This window comes from Molossus molossus, unplaced genomic scaffold (genome assembly GCF_014108415.1).
Source record: "Molossus molossus isolate mMolMol1 unplaced genomic scaffold, mMolMol1.p scaffold_m16_p_1, whole genome shotgun sequence".
Classification (NCBI taxonomy): domain Eukaryota; kingdom Metazoa; phylum Chordata; class Mammalia; order Chiroptera; family Molossidae; genus Molossus; species Molossus molossus.
The window spans coordinates 250027958-250053301 of NW_023425344.1; the positions used below are offsets into that span (position 1 = coordinate 250027958).

The 25344-nt window shown below is 47.6% G+C and overlaps 1 protein-coding gene across 1 annotated transcript in view; it reads left to right on the forward strand.

The window, feature by feature from the left end:
* TECPR2 (tectonin beta-propeller repeat containing 2) overlaps window positions 1–25344 on the forward strand; it is a 94438-nt gene that overhangs the window by 37373 nt on the left and 31721 nt on the right. Inside the window, exons 6-15 of the mRNA XM_036264929.1 lie at window positions 3628–3940; window positions 5750–5882; window positions 8520–8837; window positions 10855–11837; window positions 14024–14207; window positions 15929–16102; window positions 19611–19791; window positions 21186–21327; window positions 23429–23669; window positions 24614–24703. Of these exons, the coding sequence (XP_036120822.1) occupies window positions 3628–3940; window positions 5750–5882; window positions 8520–8837; window positions 10855–11837; window positions 14024–14207; window positions 15929–16102; window positions 19611–19791; window positions 21186–21327; window positions 23429–23669; window positions 24614–24703 (2759 nt within the window). The remainder of the gene's footprint in view (window positions 1–3627; window positions 3941–5749; window positions 5883–8519; window positions 8838–10854; window positions 11838–14023; window positions 14208–15928; window positions 16103–19610; window positions 19792–21185; window positions 21328–23428; window positions 23670–24613; window positions 24704–25344) is intronic.

Sequence of the window (25344 nt, forward strand, 5' to 3'; positions counted from 1 at the left end):
CATAAAGGGAATAAAGTGTTTTTTGAACTTCATCAGTGATTTTTCCTGGAAATCATCTCCACCAAAATTAAGAAACTAGGTTAGTTTACTTATGATTTTAGAACTTCATTGCTTAGACGTTAAAACTAGTGTTCTTGTGTCGGTTCTGAATGACACCAGCAAGCGCTGCAGAGTCACCGCAGGTGGGTGGAGGGGCCAAGTCGGGCTTCAGGACTGTTGCACCTGGCTGTAGCTAGTCACCCCGAGTTCTCACCTCCTCCTGACCAGGCACCCGCCAGCACCCTGCTCAACATGCCCCCGCCTTTTGAATGCCTGTTCCCCTCTTCTCCACCTGGTAATTGTCCACTCAGTGTCCTGGATCCGGTCTTCTTATGCTGCTGTCACATGTCCCCTTTGCTGTATTCCTCTTTGAACAGGTCTTTGACCCATGTGTGGCCCCTCCTGGATGGCGTTGTAGTTGTTCACGCACATGTCTGCCACTGGGCATGGTGAGACGGGTCCAGGATCTCGTCGTACTGATCTTTTATGTTGCCCACAGCACCGAGCAGTGTCCTACATAGTGCAGGAACTCACTACATGTTTGTTAATGTGAACACTTGAGTGACCTAAGGTGAACAAAGAAAACGGAAGTGACAGGAGACTTTTAAGGAAACAGATTGACACACCGGGTCACCAAACAAATTGGTTTGACAGGAAAGGCAGGAGAAAGAGGTCGCTGCTGCCCTGCTAGAATTCCTTCGGGTCCCTCTGTTAGCAAACCTCCCCAGAACAAGTCCACCAAAGGCAGTGATGAAACACGATGCTGGTTAGAGCGTTGTCTGTGGACATTCTCAGTTAGTCTAACGATCTTTGTTTCAAAGTGAATTTGAAATTAGATATCCTCCTTGGACCCTGTCCAGAGGGATGTAGTTACTGAGGTGCCATAGGGACCTGGTGAGACACTGAAGTGCAGAGAAACGCTCACATAACTTTATCTGCGTCTTCGTGGCTGTGTGGGGTGGTCACTGGGGGCCACCTCTCGGGGTTGGGCATGGTGCTGTGTGCAATGACAGTGGAGAGAGACACAGCACACAGGATGAACACTCAATGGTGACGTGGGTAGAGTTAGGCAGATCCCAGCTGTAAGCCTCTGCAGCCTCATGCATGGCAGTTGAGTTTGTGGGGACTTTAATCCTCACTTCAGCCTTGGGGGTGGGAGTTATTATCCCTGGTTTACAGAGTAGATAACAGTTCTAAAAGGTTACACACGCCCTGGCTGGTTTGGCTCAGCAGTTAAGAGTGTCATCCCATGGACCAAAGGGTCTTGGGTGTGATTTCTGGTCAAGGGCACATACCTGGGTTGCAGGCTTGATCCCAGCCCCGGTCAGGACTGTGTGGGAGGCAACCAATTGATGTGTCTCTCTCACATCGATGTGTCTCTCTCTCTGTCTCTCTCCCTCTCTCCCTCCCTCCCTTCTTCCTTCCCTTCCACTCTATCGAAAAATCAATGAAAAAATATCCTCTAGTGAGGCTTAACAAATAAATAAACAAATAGGTTACACACCACATAGCTATTAGATGTCAAGGCTGCATTTGAGCCCAGGTGTCAGTGTAAAGCCAGGACTCTTTCTACTGTCCAAAATCAGAGAGACTCAGCAGGACTTAGGGTTGAACTGAGCCTCTTAACATATGAATTCGGTGGAAGTGTGAGATTTGCAAAGATGTGGAGCCGTGAAAACGCAGAGACTGCTGGAGGGAGTGTCGTTGGGATGGTCACACTGAGATAAGTTTCAAGTGGTCTCCAAACTTGAATTTGCTCTTAGCAACCCAACAGTTCCACTTCTGCAATCTTGACAGATTCTTACACCTGTGTACTAGGAGGTGGGGCACAAAAATGCTTGTAGCACTGTTGTCCAAAACGGAAAAGTGGAAATGATTCAAATCAACAATAGAGCGAGTAAATACTTGTGGGATACTGTATAGCAGTGAAATTGAATGAGCCACAGCTTTGTTATCAACAAGGATAAATCTCAGAAATATAGTCAAACCTCGGTTCTCAAACATCTCCCATCTCGAACAATTCGCTTCTCCATTCGACAACCCTTTCATGCTGATGCCTGTATGATCAATCACATCTCTCAGGCGACAAAGGAGACAATGCACAGTATGAGTTTACCGCTAAACCTCATGTTGTTAACATCTCAGGAAATTGTACTGTGAATATTTTCGTCTTTTGGCTTTTGTTGCTGCTTATTACTATTAAAACATTTTTTTGTTAATCATCACCCAAGAATATTTTTTCCATTGATTTTTAGAGTGAATGGGAGGGAGGGAGGGAGAAGAAGAGAGAGAAACATCAGTGTGAGAGAGACACAGTGATTGGTTGCCCCACATGCACCCCAGCCAGAGCTGAGGATTGAACCTGCAACCCTGGTACGTGCCCTTGACTAGGAATCAAACCCGCGATCCTTTTGTGTGCAGGCTAACACTTTAGCCACTACGCATACCAACCAGGGCTTAAATTTTCTTTTTTTCTATAATTTTCCTTTCCTTTTTTTTAAGTTTTCATTTATATTTCATGTCTTTTGTGTTTTTAAAGTGTTTAGTTATAGATTAAGCAGTACATTAGACATGTACTGTATATAAGAATGATTAAAATAGAGAATCATTTGGGGGTCTGGAACAGGTTCATTCAATTTACATTATTTCTAATGGGGAGAAATTATTAGGTTTTTGAACAGCCTTCTGGAATGAATTAAGTTTGAAAACTGAGGTTCCGCTGTATAATGTTAAGTTAAAAGCAAGTTTCCAAGGCATGCAAAGAGCAGCATATTGTTTTTTAATACAAATGAAAGACAAACAATACTAAACTAGGATTGCATGGATTTGTGGCTAAACTATCAATGAAAGCAAGGGAACAGTAAACACAAAATTCAGTCTAGTGGTTACACCTGGAAATGAATGGCGACAGCAGGAACTTTTAGGCGCATGAGAACATTAGGATGTTGCCCGCCGATGGTGTATTTCCGAAGTTGAAGCATGGGTTCCTGGGTATACATTTGATCACCAGCCTTCATAATTTATGTATATAATGCATGTTCGTTAGTTTGTATTGGCTGTTTTGCAATTTCAGAAGGGAAATCTGGTCCCTCTTAGAGAAGTTCTGAAAGGACTGTCTGGATCCCAGAGAGCAAGCTCATTTATGGGGATGTGGGGGTGAACACGGTGATGAGGAGAATTTTGGAGCAGTGGGAGGCGGGCAGACTTGGATTTGTCACCTCCTGCCTCAGTTTTCTTTTCTCTAGAACGGGAGTAGTAGTGTCGGCCCCACGGGGTCGAGAGGACTGAACAAGAGAGTGCAGATAAAGCAGTGGGTGCAGCGCCCGTGGCAGGGATTCCCAGGAAGTGTGCCCTGGAAACCAGACAGGTGCTCATGGTGCACCCTCCTTGCGGTGTTGTAAGAAATGTGAGGCAGACACCTCGTCCTCTGGGCACAGGGGTGACAGTGTGGTTCAGTTCACAAGAGGAACAGAGAAAACAGTTCTAAAAAAATCAATCTTTTTTAGGCCTAGCCAGAAATGTCCTGTTGTAGTTAATAACAGCCATCACTTTAAATCAGTTTGTGTCTGTTTTTTCTTTTAATTCCAGCACTGGAAAATTTGGTGCTTGTTTTATACCAGGACTTTGTAAGCAAAGCGATCTAACCTTGTACGCATCACGGCCGGGGCTCCGGCTGTGGAAGGCTGACATCCATGGGACTGTTCAAGCCACGTTTATCTTAAAGGATGTCTTTGCTGGAGGAGTCAAGCCTTTCGAACTGTATCCGCGTCTGGAATCCTGCGACAGGGCAAGTGGCAGCTTACCTGAGAAGCACCTGGGGCTCGTTTCATGTTTCTTCCAGGAAGGCTGGGTGCTGAGTTGGAATGAATATAGTATTTACCTTCTAGACACCATCAACCAGGTGAGTGATATGCTCGCACCACATCTCAGCGTCTGAAGGCTTAGCTGGGGCTGCCTCCCAGAACGATGGAGGGCACAGTACAGGCTCTAATGCTTTCCTCTCTCCCCTGGGCCAGTCAAGGAAATCAGATGAAGTTTGGTTATTTTTATAGATTTGAAAAAATATTTGATTTGCTTGCTATTCATAGTCCTGCCCCCTGCCAAGAAATTGTGGAGTATTTTTGCATATAAGCACAAAATTAAACTTGTTCTTTATAGTCTATTTGGGTCGTGTTTCTTCTGACTACCAAATGGCGGTGAGTGTATTAAGTGAAGACCAAGCTTCTGAGGCCTCCCCGGGGTGACGCTGAGCCAGACAGGGCTCTGTCCAGCTTTCTTTCCACCCTGTTCTTACCCTTGTTCCCTCTGCCCAAACGGAGACACATTATTTTGCCATTTCTGTTTAAATCAGGGTGATAATTGATTATTACCATTAGAGTCAGATATAGGAACTTAAAAAAAACTTTCATTTTAGTTTCTCCTTGTCTTAAGGGCAGAGCTGCGTGAGGCCCACAGGCAAGTCCCACCAGGGAGGAGGCACTCCATGTCATAGGAAGTGGGGAGCAGGTGAGGACAAGGTCCAAAGAGTGGCCAAGAGGTGGGGAGACTGTTCCTCAGTCACGTGAATTTACTGTTGAGGAGTAAGACTCCAAGTCTCCGAGTCATACATCTGTCAGGTATAGTGAAACCTTGGTTCTCGAGCTTAATTCGTCCCAGAAGGCTGTTCGAAAATGGAATCATTCTTTGCCATTAGAGATAATATAAATTGAATTAATTTGTTCCAGACCCCCAAATGAGTTCCTGACTTAATATACTGTTTAATCTATAAATAAACACTTTTTATTTTATTTATTTTTTGTTAATCCTCACCCAAGGATATTTTTCCATTGATTTTTTTAGATAGAGTGGAAGGGGGGCAGAGAGAGAAATATTGATGTGAGAGAGACACATTGATTGGTTGCCTCTTGCATACACCCCAACCAGGGCCAGGGATCAAACCTGCAACCCAGGTATATGCCCTTGACCAAGCACTGAACCCGTAACCCTTTAGTCTGTGGACCACCACTCTTAACTGCTGAGCCAAACAGGCCAGGGCTATAAATAAACACTTTATTTATTTATTTAATATATATTTATTTATTCTAGAGAGAGAAGAAGAGAGAGGGAGAAACGTCAATCAGTTGCCTCTGGTATATACCCAAACCAGGGACCAAACCCACAACCTGGGTATGTGCTCTGACCAGGAATCAAACCAGCAACTTTTCGGTGCACGGGATGGCACTCAACCAACAGAGCCACACTGGCCAGGGCTAAATAAACACTTTAAAAACAAAAAGGACATGAAATGTAACTAGAAATTTAACAAAAATGAAATAAAATCTACAGTAAAAATGAAAATTAAATAATAATCAGCGAAAAAACATGAAAATATTCACAGCACAATTTCCTGAGATGTTAACGTGAGGTTTAACAGGTGACTCATCCTCTTGAATTCTCTCCTTTGTTTGTCACCTGAGAGACGCATGATTGATCAATCATACAGGTAGCATGAAAGGGTTGTCAGGTTGAGAAGCAAACTGCTCGAGATAGGGAACATTCGAGAACCGAGCATTACCATTACCCTAGGGATTGAATTACCCTAAGAACTTCCATGAAGTTGTCATAATAAAGGGTAGTTCCAGGCTGACTTATTTGGGTTCCTACGCATGGTTGTGTGCTCTGATCTAGTTCTATTGCCCAGCTTTGTAATTTTGTTTTTGTTTTTGAACAGGCCACAGTTGCTGGTTTGGAAGGATCAGGTGATATTGTGTCTGTTTCCTGCACAGAAAATGAAATATTTCTCTTGAAGGGAGATAGGAACATTATAAGAATTTCGAGCAGGCCGGAAGGACTAGCATCCATAGGTTTGTATTTGTAATAAGGGTACTGCATGTGTACAGTTGCAGTTTTCATTTATAACACTTACCATTTTGCTAGTAAATGACTATAGCTTTATCTAAACAAGGAAGGCATTGGAGGGTTTCTTATGATTCTTAAAACATTGTTTATAGTACTTTCCTTGAAGGTGACCTACTTTATGACCTGCATCAGACAGGCTCTCCTACTTGGTAGAGTTACTTCCATGGGTCTGGAAGGTGGGAGTCAGGTGAGTGGGAACGAGAACTCAGCACCCACTTAACTGATCTCTGGTACTCTGGACAGCATGAGGGATTAATGCACCAAAAGACCTAGATTTGCATAAGATTTTACAACATTTAAATGTCATCTCAGACATAACTTTTACCCTTAATACAGTTCTTCCTTGTAGAATTACTATGCTCTGTGCCTTTGACTTTTTTTTGGTAATTCATATAAGTTCAAATTCTAATAAGCAGAGAATCTTACTGTGGATTCTCGTGCACACATCTACCGTCCTTAACGTGCTTGGGGCTGCTCAGTGAACTTGTTCCTGCTGGTAACCAGGGCCCCACCCCTGCCCCTCACTCTCTCTCACTTGTGCTCACTGGGTTCCAGAGATTGTGTTAAGTACTTAACATTCTCGCTCTCATAAAACCCTCATAACCACCCCCTGTGGAAGGTACTGAGATTCTAGCTGAGGCTCAGCAAGGTGCTGTGCCATTCGGTCCCAAAGACATCACTGCTGTGATGTGTGAGTGGCACAGCTGGCCTCAGCCCCTGCCTTGGTGGGGCCTCTGAGGTTCACAGAGCAGTTTCACAGGTGTTCTCTTTGACTCTAGCAACCCTGTGGGAAATGGGAGACCTGTCTCCTGCCACCCACTGCCTTCCTCCGCCTTCTTCCCTGGGGTTGGAGTACCTTGTCCCTTCCTTGCTCTGTATCTACACTGTCTGGTAGGTGGCCACTCTCCACACATGGCTGCTGAGTGCTTGAAATGCGGCAAGTACACCCGAGGAACTGAATTTTAAATTTTGTTTCATGTTAATTAATCTGAATTGAAACAGCTACATGGCTAGTGGCTTTTGTACTAGACCCTGCAGCTCTAGACCAAGACCAGCCATTTGCTGTGTGGTCTTGCACAGGCCACTTCCCTGTCCTGTGCTTCACTTAGCAGAGTCTGCTCTTTAACCCCCAGTGTGTGCTCCAGAGCCACAGTGCGCCCTTGACAACCGGAGAGGAGGAATTCCATGTGCCCAGGTGATGTTGTGTCTCAGCACCTGGAATGGTGACTGACACTCAGTAGATCAAGTGGTCCACGGTCCTGTGTGGAGGGGATTGTGACTGGAGCCATTCTGGCCCTGGTGTCCTGGTGGTGTGTTAAGAGGATGAGTCCAGGGAAGTGGGAAACTTGCTGGCTCTTAGTCACGGGGACAGAACTGGGGCTGGGACATTCCGTGCCCGCTCCTCTCTCTGCCTTCTTCCTGGATCAGGCTCTGACTGTTTTAATGCACATCTGTCTTAAATTTGTTCTAGTGGAAAATTACCTTTCCTCCTTGAATTTTGAGAAATTTAATTACAGATATATATATATAAATAATCTGAAAAAACAGGGCAATGAACAAAATGTTATTTTATGATGCTTGCTTTTCTGAAGGCCTTTAGACAATGAAATGGCAAAGAACACAAAACAAGTTAAATACAATAGGCAAACTTTTGTTTTAAAGCTGTTAAGGTTCAAACAAACAAAAATCACGCATCACAGAGCACTGAATCTTCCAGATTAAATCACACCCAAATCGTGATGAGTTCTCACTGACATCACTGACATCACAGGTGAGCAAGTGGTCTGGAAGGCCATTGATGGCGCCCTGCACTGCCGGCACATGCGGGGCCAAGGTGAAGGCTGCACCGGCCAGAGTCTGGCCTGCCTGTTTTCCTCCTCAGGGCCTGCTGCAGTCACACTGAATGAGTTTTCTTTGCCAGTTGTGGACAGAGTGCTGCACCAGTGCCTCCTGGAAGGGTCTGGATTCAGCGGTGCTGCATGCACTCCAGCATCTAGCTTCTAGCCCTTGGCTGGAGTGCACTGTTACAGTCTCCATGGAGGCTCTGCCCTCTGGCGGCAGGGTGAGCGCCAGGCCGTAGCTGCTGCTGGCATGCTGAGAGCAGTTGATTGCCTTCTACTTCTGAGGTTTTACCTCTTGCTGTCCCTCTTTGCTCATCTGTTGTATCTCCTCTTACTTGCCTTCTTTCTCTCTGGCCATTTGTTCTCAGTCTCCTTCACCGGTATACATATATTTTTTAAATGCCCTTTGACATTAAAGTATATTAGTATGAGATAGTACTAAGCCCTTTTTCAGACAGGCCTCTCTATATATTGCTTGTGAATCAGAATGAGAGATGCTCTATACTTAGTGGTTTTCCCTTCCTATGGAGTTCTTTACAAGGCAGCTGTGGAGACTTAGCTTACTGATTCTGATATATGAGCTTCCTGGAGAACAAAACCATTGATTGGAATCTTTTGTACAGTTATTGAGTTCTGTTAGTTTCTCTGACTTCAGCAGGCTGGTATGTAGGGCAGATTAACATAGAGCATGTCAACTTTCTCTTGGATAAGCAGTAATAAAACTGGACTCTCCTTTCTCAGTGCGAGACAGTCTGGAGACGCCAGGATGCCCAGAGCAGGTCCCCGTGCAGCATGCAGAGAGGCCCCTGGGGGCCGCGGTCTCCGAGACGAGGCACAGAGGCGCCTCTGTGGCCAGCTCTGTGGCCAGCGAGCCAAGGAGCAGGAGCAGCTCGCTCAACTCCACTGACAGCGGCTCGGGGCCCCAGGCAACCCTGGAGCTGGGCAAGAGCAGCCAGCCTGCCTCGCAGAGGTTCAGTGTCATTAGCTCGGAAGACTTTGACCAGGAGCTTGTGGTGAAGCCTCTCAAAGTGAAGAAGAAGAAGAGGAAGAAGAAGGCAGGTACGTCTACCCGGAGCCTGGGGAGCGCTGCTGCGCACTGAACCTGCACGTGCCCTTCACGGCACAGCAGAGAGGGTCCTCAAGAAAGAATGTGTTTCTTCCTCCCAGGAGTTGCAATGTGAAGTAGTCTCAACCATATATGCACACACACATGAAGCATCTCTATAAGATTTAAATGATAGCATGCACCTGTGAGCTGAGCACCCTGCCTAACGGGTGTGGGTTTTATACTTCTCAATATTTAGATGAAAATGTTGTTTATTCATGTATACCATTTGCTAGACAGAGATATTGTGAACCTAAATGGAAAGTCATGGTAACAAGATTGACAGCAGTGTCTAGAGGGATCATTTATGTTGTTGGTTGGCTGTGTTTGCTACCAGATAGGGATTTCGCAAGGAACCTCCTTACTCCATGGTGGCGATCAAGCCTCTTAGCTAAAGATCACTGCAGTATTGAAGGAAAATGTTATCACATTCATTAGCATTTTAATAATTTTTAAAAGTTGGTCTATGATTCCTTTCCTTTCCTTTCTTTTCCCTTTTCCCTTTTCCTTTCCTTTCCTCTCCTCTGTTAATCCTCACCCGAGGATATTTTTTCCATTAATTTTTAGATAGATTGGAAGGGAGTGGGTAGAGACAGCGATGTGAGAGAGACTCATCGACTGGTTGCCTCCCACATGACCCCAACCAGGGCTGAGGATTGAACCCACAACCTAGGTACGTGCCCTTGACTGGAAATTGAACCGACGACCCTTCAGTCCTCAGGCTGATGCTCTAATCACTGAGCCAAAGCTGCCAGGGCTCTTTATTTTTTAAAAATCCTCACCCAAGGATATGCCTTTTTAACAAATTGATTTTAGAAAGAGAGGAAGGGAGAGGGAGAGAGAGAAAAAACATGGATGAAAGAGATGTGAGAGAAACATCGATTGGCTACCCCTCCCCCTGCTCCCCTAGACCCAGTCAGGGATTGAACCCAAAACCTGGGTATGTGCCCTGATTGGGAATGGAATCTGCCACCTTTTGGTGCATGGGACAGTGCTCCAACCAACTCAGCCACACGGGTCAGAGCTTGTTTGTTTTTTTATTTTTCTTAGTAAACATTTCTTGAGTGAGGCCTTAGAGCCCATATATATAGAATGTTTGCATCCATTTAAAACATTCCCATGTTGGCATAATTTGTACTTAAAGAGGTTTATTCTTCACCAGTTTACAATATATTTTTAATTTATTTAAAATTTATTTATCTTCACTTATTTATTTTTAAATATGTTTTTATTGATTTCTTAGAGAGGAAGGGAGACAGAGATAGAAACATTGATCAGCTGCCTCCTGCACGCCCCCTATAGGGATCGAGCCCACAACCCAGGCATGTGCCCTGTCTGGGAATCGAACTGGGACCTCTCAGTCCATGAGACGATGCTCAATCCACTGAGCCACACCAGCTGGGCTATTTTTTGTTCACTTAAAATGTATTTTTCTTTTAAGCCAAATATGTTTTTGTTGTTGTTTTTTAAATTATTTATTGATTTTAGGGGTGCGGGGAGAGAAACATTGATTTGTTGTTCTATTTATGCATTCATTGGTTGATTCTTGTATGTGCTCTGACCGGGAATCGAACCTGTAACCTTGGTGTATCGGGATGATGCTCTAACCAATTGAGCTGCACAACCAAGGCCTCTAATTTTTGGTTGTCTTTTTTTTTAATCCTCACCTAAGGACATTTTTGCATTCATCTTCAGGTGGGGTGGGGGAGAGAAGGAGGGAGAGAGATAGAGAGAGAAACATTAATGTGAGAGAGACACATCAACTGGCTGCCACCCACACGACCCCAACCGGGGCTGGGACAAACTGCAACCGAGGTACATGCCCTTAGCGGGAACCGAACCCAGGAATCTCTGGTTCGCGGGCTGACGCTCTAACCACTGAGCAAAACTGTCCAGGGCAAACTTTTGGTTTTTAATTAATGTCTCTATGTACCTCCATACCTCATTTTAAATGTTCTTATTTTAAATTAGAAGGTGGAAACAGGAATGCCTGGCACAGTTCCCTTGAATCGACTCCCTGCTGTGAGTTTCCTGGTAACAGTCCTCAGTCCTTGAACACAGACCTGCTGTCCATGACCTCAAGTTTGGGCAGCATCGTGGATCAATTGAGCACGGAGTCTCCTGACTGGGAGAGCAACCTCAGTAGTGAGGTGAATGGTGTCCTGCAGGAAAACAATGACTCGGAAGCATTTAGTATCCTGGAGGTGCCTGAGCCCGCCCCTGACTTTGTAAATGAAAAAGACGACAATAGCACAGAAACCCCACCATGGAACCAGGCAGGCAAGATGGAGCTGCACAGTGGGGTGCCGGGTTCACTCCTGCAACCCAGGGGAGAGGTGGAAAGTGGGGATGTGCAGGGGGAGCCTTGTCCTGTAGACCTTGGACTCAGTAACAGACAGTCACCTTGCCACGAACAGGACAGCTCTCCTGAGGCCCAGGAGTTGGGGGGCTTGGAGCCTGAGGACCCCCAGAGCACATTGTCTGAGGCCCCTCTCCTGGACTTGCCCCCAGTGCCTTCCCGCCTCAGCCGGGCCCCCAGTGTCGAGGGGTGGCTGCTGGAGACCAGAGCTGACAAAGGCGCCACCGAGGAGACCAGCAAAGAGCAGGTCTTCCTAGCACAAATGGAGGCTCCCAGCTACCTCCTCTCGAATCCCTGGCACTCTGTCACTGATGACACAGGCCAGAAAGCAGTGGGGACTTCCAAATGTGACTTGAGTGTGGGCGGACGGCTGACTCCTCCATGCTCTGCCTTGGCGGACAGCGCCCATGAGCCTCGCCTCAAGCATTCCTCACAGGACCAGGTGTTGACATCCAGTGACGAGGAGGACATCTACGCCCACGGGCTGCCCTCTTCATCCTCGGAGACGAGTGTGGCAGAGCTCGGAAGCAGTTGCTCCCTGCTGGACTCCAGTCAGCCAGCCACAGATGACATTGGGCTGCTGAAGTCAGATCAGGTATGTGAGCTTCTTCCTTAAGAGAAATCATTGGCAATCTGGTTACTTTCCTTCCTATGGAAAGAAATTACATTTCTACTGCAAAACCTGCAGGCCAAATGTTCTGAGGTCTGAGTTGGGGGGATTTCCAGGGCAGGGCCCATGAAGGGCCTGGATCCATGCTGACCTGCATCCCTGCTCAGTAACCCGCCTCTCCAGCAGAAGCAGTGCCCGCCAGCCTACGGTTGCCTGGGGGAAGGGCTGAATCGGCCGGCGGCCATTCCAGAACACAGTGGCCAGAGGACCAGTGCTCGTGGCGGAGAAGGCTCTGAGCTGGTGGGGGGCAGGGACTGTCTTCGCCTCCTCTCTAGGCATGTGCACAGAACCCGTAGCAAGAACCTGCCCTTTCCTGGTTGTGCGCTCGGCCTGCAGAATTGGTGCCAAGGCTCCCGCAGGCTGTGCAGAAACCAGGCCTGGGGTACAGTGAGCTGCGGGTTCTTGCAGCCCAAGCAGCTAGGAGACGACTATTAGCTATCCTTGGTCATTTTACATAAAAAAGTGATTTTTAATTAGTGCTACTTTCCTTAGCAGGTTATTACTAGAGAGGTATTTGGTTCAAAACGAACCGTGTGTTGTAACTTTTCCTACTAAGTAGATGTGAGGTGTGGGTTACGAGTGTGAACGACAGCACCTGTGCTTTCCCCGCTTGTCTCACTGGGTTCTCAGCGCCAATAATGGGTGACATTTGGGCGGCTCTCCCCTATACCAGGCACCATGCCAAGCATTTCACAAGTTTAACTCATTACTTCTCTAAAAACAATAAGCCAGGAAGTAGGTCCTATTTCTGTCCCTGATTTACAGAGAAGGAAATTGAGATTCGGGATAGCTGAATGGCATACATGTAGCAAGTGAAGGGCAAGGCTGGCCCCAGAGCCCCTCCCAGCCTATGCTGTCCTGTCCCCAAAGTGAAACATGTGGCTTACTTGCTTTGAGATGAAGAGCCAAAAGGCCTGACCTTCATCAGTCTCTTGTGTGCTCATCTGTTGTTTTTTTTTAATATTTTTTCTTTATTGATTTTAGAGAGAGAGGATAGGAGAGAGAGAGAGACAGAAACATCGATGAGAGAGAACATCAACTGCCCGCCTCCTGCATGTCCCTCACTGGGGATCGGACCCACAACCTGGGCATGTGCCCTGACCAGGAATCAAACAGGCGACCTCTTGGTGCGTGGGTCACGCTCAACCACTGAGCCACACCAGCTGGGGCTCGTCTGTTCTGGAGTGCCTCCACTGCCAGGCCGTTTGATGCTAGGGATGCCACAGTGTACGTGACAGCTGTCATGGATGGCTGTGAGCAGGACGCAGGACTGGCAGCATTGCCCAGCCGATGAGGTCTGTGGGGTGGGCTCTGGGGAGTGTAGGCCAGAAGTTTAGAAAAACTCCTCCCCAAGAGAAAGGGAGCCTGGTACTTTGAGGACTTCTCCCCTGCCTTCATGCCCTCGCCAACTCCCCTGCCTCTCGAAGTAGCTGGAGAGCCAAAAAATCATGTGGGTTTTGGGGGGTGGGTAAGGCTCATCATGATGAGCAGAGCCAGATTGAGAAGGGTGGGGCACCATTCTCTTTGAAGCAGTTAACTTCTACATGTGCGTAATTGTGCAAATACATTGATTAATTTTGCAGAAGTACAAACTTTAGCTTTGATTTTTAATAGAATCCTAGCAAGTAAACCTCAGTCTGCAAAATTCAGCTCAGCAGAGTGTCTTGGCCAGATTTCCATGAGCCACATGCTATGCCCTGTGCATGATGATTTGAACTGTTTGAAAATGTGGTTTCAAAACAAAGATAGTCAGAGCTGCTTCTCCTAACACATCTATAGTGATTTGACATGTAGAACAAGTCTCTGTAAAGTGAGCTATACCTGTGGAACAAAGCCAGGTCCTTTCGATGTAAGCATTACGTTAGGAAGGGTGTCATAACGTGACAGTGCTATCCAGAGATGCTGTGGGGCCTTTCGAGGGGCAGCAGCTCCCAAGTCAGAATGCTTCTGTGTACTATGCTCCAAACATAGCGAGAGCGGGTCTCTGCACGGCTTCTCAAAGATCCTCGCAGCTCTGATTTTAATGATACCTGCATACTTTTTTTGTTGACAAGAGTAGGGCAAACGCAGTCATGTGGTCTGCCACAGAACTCACCGGGCTCTGTCCTTAGTTTGCAGAAAGCTGGATGGGCTACTCTGGCCCTGGCTACGGCATTCTCAGCCTGGGGGTCTCCGAGAAGTACATCTGGTGCCTGGACTACAAAGGCGGCCTGTTCTGCAGTGCTTTGCCGGGCGCTGGGCTGCGCTGGCAGAAGTTTGAAGATGGCGTCCAGCAGGTGGCAGTCTCACCCTCAGGTTTGCCTGTGCCCTGCTTCCCACCCCAGGGGTCACTGCCCTAGCTTGAGGTCCCTGCAGCCCATTCGACAGACTGGCTTTTCCCGCAGGTGTGAGGGATTTTCTCCAAACAATGTGAATTACTTCATTTGATATCAATTAAATAGTGTAAGTGGATGTTCAGTTTGAGTTTTGGGTTTTTTATTAATCACAGTGGTGACATATGAATGGTTTTAGTAGGCTATACAAACAGCTTGAATTTTGAGGATTTGGGTGGGGCGGGGAGATACATATTCTTTATAAAAATAAAATGTTTCTTAGTGTTACTTTAAAGCAGCTGAACTAAGGAAGATGGACCCATGCATATGTTAGATATGTTCAAGCTATTTAATTTCCTTTTTATAAATTATTTTTAAATGAGCTATCGATATATTCTTTGGGTGAATAATCTACTCCCTGACTGAAAAGAAAAAGCATTTGTTCTCTGACGCCACAATTGGGCCATTCTTACCGAATGGGAGCAAGTGTTTCCTGAATAAGGTGCTGCTGGGCTGAAATTCCTGCTCGTCTGTTCTGTCGTGACTTTTGCCCACTTCACCTGTTTGGGGGATGGTCAAATAGAACAGAAGGGTTCTGGGTATCTGCCGTGGAGTACCTGGTTTATCCTTAGGACATTGGAAGGGAGTCAGACAAAACTGTCTGTGGCCTTGGAATCATCCTCTGATTTTACAATGGGTTTTCCTTAACTCTCCCTGGTCTCTGTCATGATTTAAAATACTAGTTTGTCAGGGTTGCTTTGTTTTATCTCTTTGCCCGTTTGGAAAATATTTTTCCTCAGAAACAGATGCTAATCGACTTCTTTAGCTGGCATTATATAATTGTATGTTTTAATTGTCTTTCTGCCATTTACCTTTGGGTTCATCTCCACAGCCATTTAGAAACTTTGGTTCTTCCCTGGTTATATTAATTACCTTGTGTTTCCAAACCATTCAGTCCCTCATTGCTCTAGTAAGAGCTCTGTCTCCACCTGCTTGGTTCTTGGCTGAGATGGGCTCAGGGCCTAGTCTTCAGTGAGCATCAGAACCCTGCGTCCATGGCCTTCAGAGCTTGCGGGCGTGGTGTCTGCCTTGCTTCCCCTCCTCAGTCTGACCCTCTAGTCCAGCCCAGCTGTGCTCTCGGCTATTCCCAGGCGGCTTCTTTTGCTTTGGTGCCTGGCCTGTGCCACACCTCCACCTACAGAGTACCCTCTGTCTTTCCTTCCTCCCACTCCCCTTCTTCGCTATTTATCAGAATCCTGTTGTGAATGAACAAAAGCACAGTGCAGTTCAAATGTTTCCTTTTCTCGAATCTTGTCCATTTGGCTGGTCCAGAGCGACTCACCCTTTGAGTCCTGTGAACTTTCAGCCTGTCTCAAGACACAGTTGTGCCCCCAAGTGTTCACCTAGGATCCCTCTTGGCAAATCTGAGGGTGTCAGCCTGTTCCTGCTCAGTGAGAGGAGTGCCTGTGAGGTGCCAGCTCTGCACCGTGTCATTGGTCGTCCTGCGTCCCCTCCACAGAGGAGTGACAGCATGCCCGAAGCCACACAGCTGCCAGGTGGTGGCCAAAGGGTCAGACCTGGCACTGCGGGCTCTTTCCCCAGTGAGGGGTGAAGCAGAGGGGGTGTTTTAGAAATATGACTCCCCACAGCATCCAGAATGGAGGTTTTTCTGCATAATTCTGAATAGAATTGTCATTTGTACAGGAGCCCTTCTCTGGAAGATTGAACAGAAGTCTAACCGAGCTTTTGCTTGTGGCAAAGTGACCATCAAGGGCAAGCGGCACTGGTACGAGGCACTGCCCCAGGCTGTGTTTGTGGCGCTGAGCGAGGACACCGCCTGGGTCATCAGGACAAATGGGGACTTGTACCTGCAGACAGGTAACAGTGGGCGGTGCTCAGGTGTGATTGCTTCTTACTGCACCTTGCTTTCTTAGAACAATCAGATGACTAAGAGGCTAAAAAGTAATTTAAATTAACATACTTCTAGAAAGAGAGGATTTGCCTATGGAATATATTAGCAGTTTACTACTACTGATTTAGATTCAACCCAGGACAAAGTGAGGGCAAGAATGAGCAGAGTTTTTAGTGAGGTACAGAAACGTGTCACCCTGCAGTGTCAGGCTGAAGAGGAAAGAATACCAAAGAGGTGCCACTGGAATCCTTCCCCTGTGGCTGTGGCTGGATTTCTCAGCCAGGTCACAGCCCCGGCTCTCTATGTGTATTTACATGGGAGTCAGGAAAAAACAATGAGAAATAATTTGCTCTAAATAGCAGTTCAAGGAAACTGCCCTGAAGAGAACATGTTGCTGCTGGAAGACACAGTGGGACTTGTTTATTAAAAGTTTATTAAAAGTAAACTGTGGCCCTGGCCGGTTTGGCTCAGCAGTTAGAGCATCAGCCCGCGGACCAATGAGTCACGGGTTTGATTCTGGTCAAGGGCACGTTCCTCGATTGCGGTTTGTCCCCAGCCCCGGTTGGGGTCATGCGGGAGGCAGCCACTCGATGTGTCCCTTTCACATCGGTATTTCTCTCTCTCTCTCTTCCTCTCTCTCCTTCCCACTCTATCTGAACAAAAGTGGAAGAAATGTCTTCAGGTGAGGATTTTTTTTAAAAGTGAGCTGTGATGAGAATCGGTGTCTCTGTGCTGTCAGCACAGCGGGACATGAGATTCCCACAGCAGTGCAATTCGTCAGGATCTGGGGAGGATTATGGGCAGGAGCTCTTTTTGGTGGTCAAGAGACCATACTGGATTCACTTAAAGATCAACCTTCTAACCAGTTCATATTTCTGATGCCGATGTTGTCACCTGTCATGAACTGTCAGGGTTGCTTCCCTGTGGTCAGAGCCCTGGCACAGCCGCCTCGGCCGCAGCTCTGGGAGGGCCATGCCGCGCAGGGGCTGCAGCCTGAGTGCTGCGCCAGGGGCCGGCCCTGGTCCCTCCAGCCCAATTCCTGTGTCTCTCTTCAAGGGAAAATGGTTCTGGGGCTTTTGAATTTTGTTCCTGGTGGGAAAACGGTGCTTCTGGCCTGGGGGTGAGGAGCGGGTGACCTCCTCACCAGCAGTGCTTTAGGAATCACCAGAACAGTAGTTTTAGACAAGCCCGGTTCCACCTAGACCTACTAGGTTAGAGTCTTGGGTTGGCCCAAGGATTTGTAGTATAAAAAGTCTTGCAGGTGCCCTGACTGGTTTGGCTCAGCAGTTAGAACATTGGCCTGCGGTCCAGAGAGACCTGGGTTCGGTTCCCACTAGGGGCACGTACCTCAGTTGCAGTTTGTCCCTGGCCCTGGTTGGGTCGTGCCGGAGGCAGCTACTCGATGTGTCCCTTTCACATCGAATGTTTCTCTCTCTCTCTCTCTTTCTCTCTTTCCCTCCCACTCTATTTGAACAAAAAATGGAAAAATGTCCTTGGGTAAGGATAAAAAAATTTTTTTAAATAAATAAATAAAAAGTCATGCAGGTGATTCCCACCCATTTGGTGGGTGGAACTGTACCCCAAGGCCTGCGATTCAGTAGGATGTGTGTGTGGTCAGTTGGGACCACATTTGAGGCCACAGAATATACGGGTTTTAGGTAACAGCTGTTAGCTGGCTCCCCTGGAGTGGCCTTCTAGCTCATTGGACAGAGGCTGCCAGGAGGCAGGGCAAGAGCCCTGGATGGGGAATCAGGGGTCCTAAGGGATGGCCCTGCCATAGCCTTGAGTGTGACAGACCATGCTGTTTATCTAGGAAATTCAGGGTTTTCATTTTAGCAGTGGAACACCCCACACACACACACACACACTGGAGCTACTCTGAGACGGTGGCTGGAGGCCTCAGATGCTTGCCAGCCTATTGAAACTATAGCCCCTCTGCTCATCCTGAGACTCCAAGGGGCACAGCTGTCCCGTAGGGAAGGATATCTCTGAGTGCTGGGTGCTCTGAGCCTGGGCCCTGTGGTTCGGGTCTAGCTGCTCTATTACTCTGGATGTTAATGGTCCAAAGTCCATGTGCCCAAAGCTTCAAAAGGGCAAAACTCAAAATGTCAGAATTTGGAGTAAGGAAAGGTTTATTGATGGAGAAGGTACCAACCTAGAAGATGGAAGACTTAGTGGTGGCTCAAATCCCTCTTAAGAAAATAGAGTTCAGGCTTCTTTTATGTCGAGGGAAGGGAAAGTGGGAGGGGCAAGAGGGGAATGAGGACCAAAGACATCTGGGTGCCAGCAGGGGTCTGAGGAAGATTGTACTAATTGATGTGAGTCTGATCATGAGGTTCCTGCAAACCTTTGATAAATAACCCATGCTTCCCTTATCTCCTTAGGAGAGGTACTTCCTGGGGGATATTTTTTTTAAAACTCAAGTTGCAAGCAGAATTCCTCTAATATGCAAGAAGCATTAACCTAAAGGCCATGGGAACAAAGTAGACCTGAATGAGATAATCATTGAGGCTGAGCATTTCACTCTGGTACATGAGCTTTAGACTTCTTTCAGGACATCTTAAGATACCAGGTTCTGAATTGTTAGTCCTTGGGTTTTCAAAGGGCTTTTTTTTTTATCCTCACCCGAAGACATTGTTCCATATTTTGTTCAGATAGAGTGAGAGGGGGGAGAGAGAGAGAGAAACATTGACATGAAAGGGACACATCGAGGGGTTGCCACCCACACAACCCAACCAGGGCCGGGGACAAACTGCAACTGAGGTACGTGCCCTTAGCAGGAACCGAACCCGGGTCTCTCTGGACCGCAAGCCAATGCTCTAACTGCTGAGCCAAACCGGCCAGGGCTCAAAGGGCATTTGAAAATGCTTCACTTAAATGTTATATTTAAGCACAATTTAACCATTGTATGTTGACTACACCTTTTTTCCCCCTTTTTATTGAATTTATTGGGTTGTCATTGGTTAATAAAATTATATCATTTTTAGGGGTACAGTTCTGTAATATATCATCTATCTGTATGTTGTATTGTGCTTTCATCATCTAAAGTCAAGTCTCCTTCCATCACCATTTATCCCCCCTTCACCCTCTTCTACCTGTCCCCATCCCCACTCCCTCTGGTAATTGACTAGACCTTTCATTTTATTTTATTTATTTAGTTAGTTTTAATCCTTACCTGAGGATATGTTTTTTATTGATTTTAGAGAGAGAAACATGGATGTGAGAGAGAAACCAATCGGTTACCTCCCGTATGTACCCCAGACCGGGGATCAAACCTGCAACCTTTCGGTGTATGGAATGATGCTCCAACCAACTGAGCCACACCAACCAGCGGCTGACTAGACCTTTTAAAAAAGCACTTATTACAAAAGAATATAGCAATACCAGAAGAGAAAAATAAGTAAACAGAATAAAAATGAAGTGTGAAATCCTGATTGTGTGTCTTTGGGGGCTTCCTGTCCATCTCCCTGGCAGGTCTCAGCGTGGATCGCCCCTGTGCCAGAGCCATAAAGGTCGACTGCCCATACCCACTGTCCCAGGTGACAGCCCGAAACTGTGTGGTGTGGGCGCTGACAGAACAGAGAGCCCTCCTGTACCGCGAGGGCGTGAGCAGCCTCTGTCCCGAAGGGGAGCAGTGGAAGTGTGACATTGTCAGGTATCCTCAGCGTCGTCTTCATCCCACCCCTGCCCTCTGTCAGCTGAACTCCCCTTACGGCACCCAGGGGAGCCTTTCCTGGGCAGAGCTGCTTCCCCGGAGGTTTCCGTGATGATGGTGTTCTCTACAGCTGTCAGAGCCAGTGTGAGCAGCCTGTCTCTCTCACTGGTAGATTGGACGTCGGGGTCAGAGCTCAGCTTTTTAAAATGCTGCTGCCTTTTTTTTCTTTTTTATCCTCATCCAAGGACATTTTTTGCATCTATCTTGAGGGAGGGAGGAAGAGAGAGAGAGGGAAAGAGAAACATCGACATGAGAGAGACCCATCAACTGGTTGCCACCCACACGACCCCAACCGGGGCCAGGGACAAACTGCAACCGAGGTACGTGCCCTTAGCGGGAACCAAACCTGGGACTCTCTGGTCCCTGGGCCAGCGCTCTAACCGCCGAGCCACACTGGCCAGGGCGCTGCTGCCTCTTGTGTAACGTCGAGCCTCACACGGCCACAAGGCTCTCATCACAGTGTTCAGAACTGCCCAGTGCGAGGTAGTTTCTGTTTAGAATCTCGGATGCTTTAGGGCCAAATAGTTTTCTTATTATTATCTTAGTCAACTGAAATTGACCTCTGAATTGTAATTTATTTGGTTATATTGTACCATTCGAAATTTTAATGACCGAATTACTGTCAAATCATTTTGCTAATGTGATATTCTTGATAGTCCTTAGAAAAATTAGATTAGGTTATTGGTTTGCATTTAGCAACCCAGGAAATTTGAGCAAGTACCTATGGTAAGCCAGAACTACTGGGCTGGGGGTGCAAAGATGACTGAGCCACGGCCCTGCCCTCACGGAGCTCCCAGACTGAGGAACCATGTAAACTGAGCGATTCGGTGAGTGCAGATGGTCCTGAACCAGCGAGCAGAGCGCACAGCACTGAGGGCACCTCGGCTCCACCTGCAGAGTGGACCCGCAGCTGAGCCTGGAGGCTGGTGAGGATGGCACCAGCTGGGGGCAGGGCACAGCCCAGAGAGAGTGTCTGCCCAGCTGCAGCTGCCTAGCCCAGCCTGGCACCCTGATGAAGGAGGCTGTAGTGAGATGGAGGCGCTTCAGGGCCTGAATTCCTTCTGTGTCTGCTCACTTCTTTCTTAGGTTATTTTCTCCCAAGAGCTTTTTCCATCGTTCTGGGTCTTCAGTGTGTCTTTCAGAATTCTAATACATTTGAACAAATTATGTTGCATAGTAATTTAACTCGAAATTCAGGCTTCCTTCCTTGGACCTTGTGGGCGGGGCATCTCTTCTCCCAGGCCGAACCCCCCAGGACACACCTGCTGCCGGCATTCCTAGGCCCACTGGGGCCTTGACTAGGTGCTGACTCCCACATCCTCCTCTGTTTCCAGTGAAAGACAAGCTCTGGAACCTGTCTGCATAACCCTCGGGGACCAGCAGACTCTGTGGGCCCTGGACATCCATGGAAACCTGTGGTTCAGAACGGGCGTCGTCTCCAACAAGCCCCAAGGAGATGACGACCACTGGTGGCAAGTAGGTGTTCAGCTCCAGGCCGCGTGCGGGGTCTCCCTGGGATCGGGGTTCTGCTCCCCATTTGTTGCCCCTCTCTTTTCCTTCAAGAGATTGGGGAGGTTGCATTAAATTGACAGTATTCCGTTTTCCTGTGTGATGAGTTGGACTTTGCTGTATCCCAGCACATTAGAAACATGAAGGGCTTTCCATCTCGCAAGAGCTTGTAAAGCCTGCTGTGCTTCAGTGCGCAGGCTGTGTGTCTAGCTGGGTGTTGTCCGGAGATCTAGTGTGTGTGAGACAAACCCTCGACATCCATTCGAAGACCTGGGTGATGATGGTGTTAAATTCTGAACACAGCAAAGACAAGAGACTGGGCAGTAGGTTTAGAAAGCCCAACCCACAATTAAAATTCACCTATCTCTGCTTGTTCGAAAGTCCTCTAAGTAAGTGATATTTCAACAGAGAAAGAATTTTTCCATATGCTTCCAGGAAAGAAAGGTCTTTGGGAAACAGGAGGGTATAATCAAGCTACCTTTTTGTGACTTGGTACCAACCCAAGTGGCTAGAATGGGTTTTCCAAGGAGTGTCTGCTTTTCCCTTTGGTCCCAGTGTCTCCCACGGCAGAGCTACGCCTGTACCGACCCTCGGCAGCTGTGAAACACGCAGCGTCCCTTCAGTGTTATGGCTCCATTGGCTCAGGTTTCATTGTCACCTCAGACTGGCCTTGGTGCTTGTAGGTCACTTGGGTGAGAATGTGGCAAAAGCAGGTGTGTTTGTTCCATATGATCATATGTATGTGTACATATGTCTCTAATTCAGTATGCCAGGTACCACTCAAAAAGTCATACGAGTGACTTTAAAATACCTTCTCTGTACTTGTAACCATATTATATGGTTTTATATACATATAAAGCACACACACTCACTTGCATATGTGCACTAAGTTCTGTTTTTAAATAGCCTAAAGAAAACTAGATAACATTTTGTCATAACATTCAGAACATCATCTTTAGAGAGATTTAATGACAGAACCATCTTGGAGGTATTGGAAAGCAGTTATTATAATCACTGTAAGACTGATTCTTTGTAGCACAAGAGCCAGCATTATGTTTGGTTGCTAAACCTTTCTTTGTATAAATTTGCATTCTGCTTATCTGCAAATCTTGGGTGCTGGGACTGAGTCTGCCCTAGACCTCAGTGTGGCCTTAGCGGTGCACACACACCGGCGGGCGAGCTCCCTGAGCGGTCACAGCCCAGGCTCCAGGCTCCACGTGGGGAAACCTCTGCCCCACCGTCATTCAGGAGAGCAGTGCACACGCACAAAGGGCAGTGTTCGTGCACTGATTTTTACAGGGGTCTCCTTTTGTTTTTGTTTTATAAAGTAAGGTCTCTATAATAAACGATGTCTCCTTCACTCAGCACTTCACTCTATGTGACCTGGGCATGTGACCTGCACAAGGTTGTCCTAGGAATAGGGCAGTGACGTTCCCTATGGTCAAACCCAGCAGGACAGCCATGTGCGTGAAAGCCAGAGGAATCAGATTTTGAGTCGCCTTTTAGAAAGAACGGAGAGGTTTCCTCGGGGAGGCACCCTGGAGAAGCATCTTTCAGGAACATTAGAGAATCCAGTGATCCTACGTCCAAGCCAGGGCACCGCCTGCGGTCCCGCTGTAGGCTGCTGGCCTGGCATAGTTATTAACAGTCCTGGTTTAGATCGTAAATTACTTATTATACCTTTTTCATCCATATTATGAGTCTAACTGTTGTACACTGTTGTCCATGGTAAATACCTAAATTTGAAAGCAAAATAATTCTTTCTCACTGATTAGGACAAAAGACTTAAGAGAGTGAGGGGTGATGTTCAATCACATGCTTGTAACAGATCCATGTGATATAAAACTGTATAGAAGAAAAGGTGAACGTTTTCTTGCACCTCTAAAGCCAGCTCTCGGAGTGATTACAGTTAGTAGTGTGGTGGTGTCCTGCTAGATTTTCCTCCGCCCTCACACTGACACACATGTGCCATGTGTTGGGGTGTTTGGTGGACCTGGGCGGAACCTCCCTGTCTGGCAGGGAGCACCAGGACGCACTATAACACCATGTCTGCCCATGTCCCCTCCAGGTGAGCATCACAGACTACGTGGTGTTCGACCAGTGCAGCTTATTCCAGACCATAATGCATGCCACGCACTCAGTGGCTACAGCAGCACAAGTGCCCGTGGAAAAGGTGGCAGATAAACTGCGCATGGCATTTTGGTCTCAGCAACTTCAGTGCCAGCCAAGCCTTCTGGGGGTCAACAACAGTGGCGTTTGGATCTCCTCGGGCAAGAACGAACTCCACGTCGCCAAGGGAAATCTCATCGGTGGGTGGATTACTTAGACTTTCACGTTGGCTTGGTGGCAGCTTTATGTTAAAGCCAACATTTTTTTTTTCTCCTCACCTAAGGATATTTTTCCATTGATTTGTAGATAGAATGGGAGGGACAAAGGGAGGAAGAGAGAGAGAGAGAGAGAGAGAGAAACATTGGTGTGGGAGAAACCCATCTGTTGGTTGCCTCCCTCATGACCCTAACTGAGGCTGGGGATCGAACCTGCGACTCTTTAGTCAGAGGGCCAATACTCTAACCGCTAAGCCAAACCAGAAGCCAGCATTTAAAGGAAAGCTTGAAGCTCTCGGCCTGAGAAGCTGGTATAGTGCTGGTGGTAGAAGTGTTTGTGATGGAGGCATTCTTCATGCTCAATACACGTCTTCTTTCTTAATTTGTCACTGCTGCAACTTGGATCTCGGTGTCTGATGGTGTGCGATCAGTTTCCACTGGGAACCTGTTATGATACAAAGCAAATGGAGCTGTTTTCTATTAATAATTTCACATTTAAAATTTTAAAAGCCACCCAAACCTGAAGAGCCCAGGAGGAGAGAATAGTCCATTTCCTAGAGGGAAAATTATCATGCTGTTGGAAATGCAGGGCTCTGGCCAGGTCTGTAAACATAGGTGTAAGTCCACACGCACGGACCTGGCTTCCTTTCTGTGAATGAACCCGTGCTTTGTGAATTTTCTCTAGCTCTCCTCCCACAGAAAATTCTCCTGGGCCTCCCCCAGCTCTGGGCAAGATTGTGGCTCTGCCTGTCCATGTCCACAGAGAAACAAGGGGCGGGCTCTCACGGTGCTGGCTTAGACCTCCCAGTTTAAGGCCACACTCGAACCAGCTGTGAGGTTCTGAAGGCCAATTATAATCTAGAACTAATGCTCTGAATGTGGGTTTTTTCTTCTTTCTTTAACATGCTCTTTTTGTTTCTTTTTTCTAGGCACTTACTGGAGCAATGTTGTTCCCCGGGGGACAGCTTCTGCCACAAAATGGGCCTTTGTGTTGGCCTCCACTGCCCCCTCAAGGGAAGGTTGGTGGAGAAGCCCAGTGCGCAGCTTGGCAGTGGCTCAGTTAAAGCCATGGTCCACCTGTGGCCTCGTTGGGATGGGGGCGAGGCTGTGTGGACCTCGGAGGCAATGTGGGGTGGTGTCACAGGAAGTAGCCTTATTGGCTGAGCTGAGGGCCCCTGAGGCTGTACACTCCTGACCAGGAGAGAAGGATCCAGAGCAGTGAAGCTGGGGAGTCTAAAGGCAGAGTGTCCTGAAGGAGGGGACACACTGTAGCCTCGAGGGCCGGCAGCCGGTAACTTCCAGTGACATGTCGCTGGGCCAAAGCACAGCAGCCAGGAGGACACCCCACTTCTTGGGCGCCTCCTCATTTCCTCTTGTAAATTCTGTCACTTCCCAGCAGCCTCTTCCCACCTGCTTTACAGTCTCTGGCTGGCTGAAGTCCCACGGTTGGGACCTACCAGGGCAGACCCCTACAGGGGCAGGCCTCCTCTCTCCCATCAGAACCCAGCCCTCCTAGAGCACGGGGCTTGGAGCCAGGAGTGGCAGTGCAGGGGGCCTGCACAGTCAGTGCCCCCCTGGGAAGGAGCTGGGGCCATCTCCCCAAACTGCACTGAAAGGCAGCTGAGAGGACGCCGTGCAGTCTGTGGTTCAGGGGCAGCGG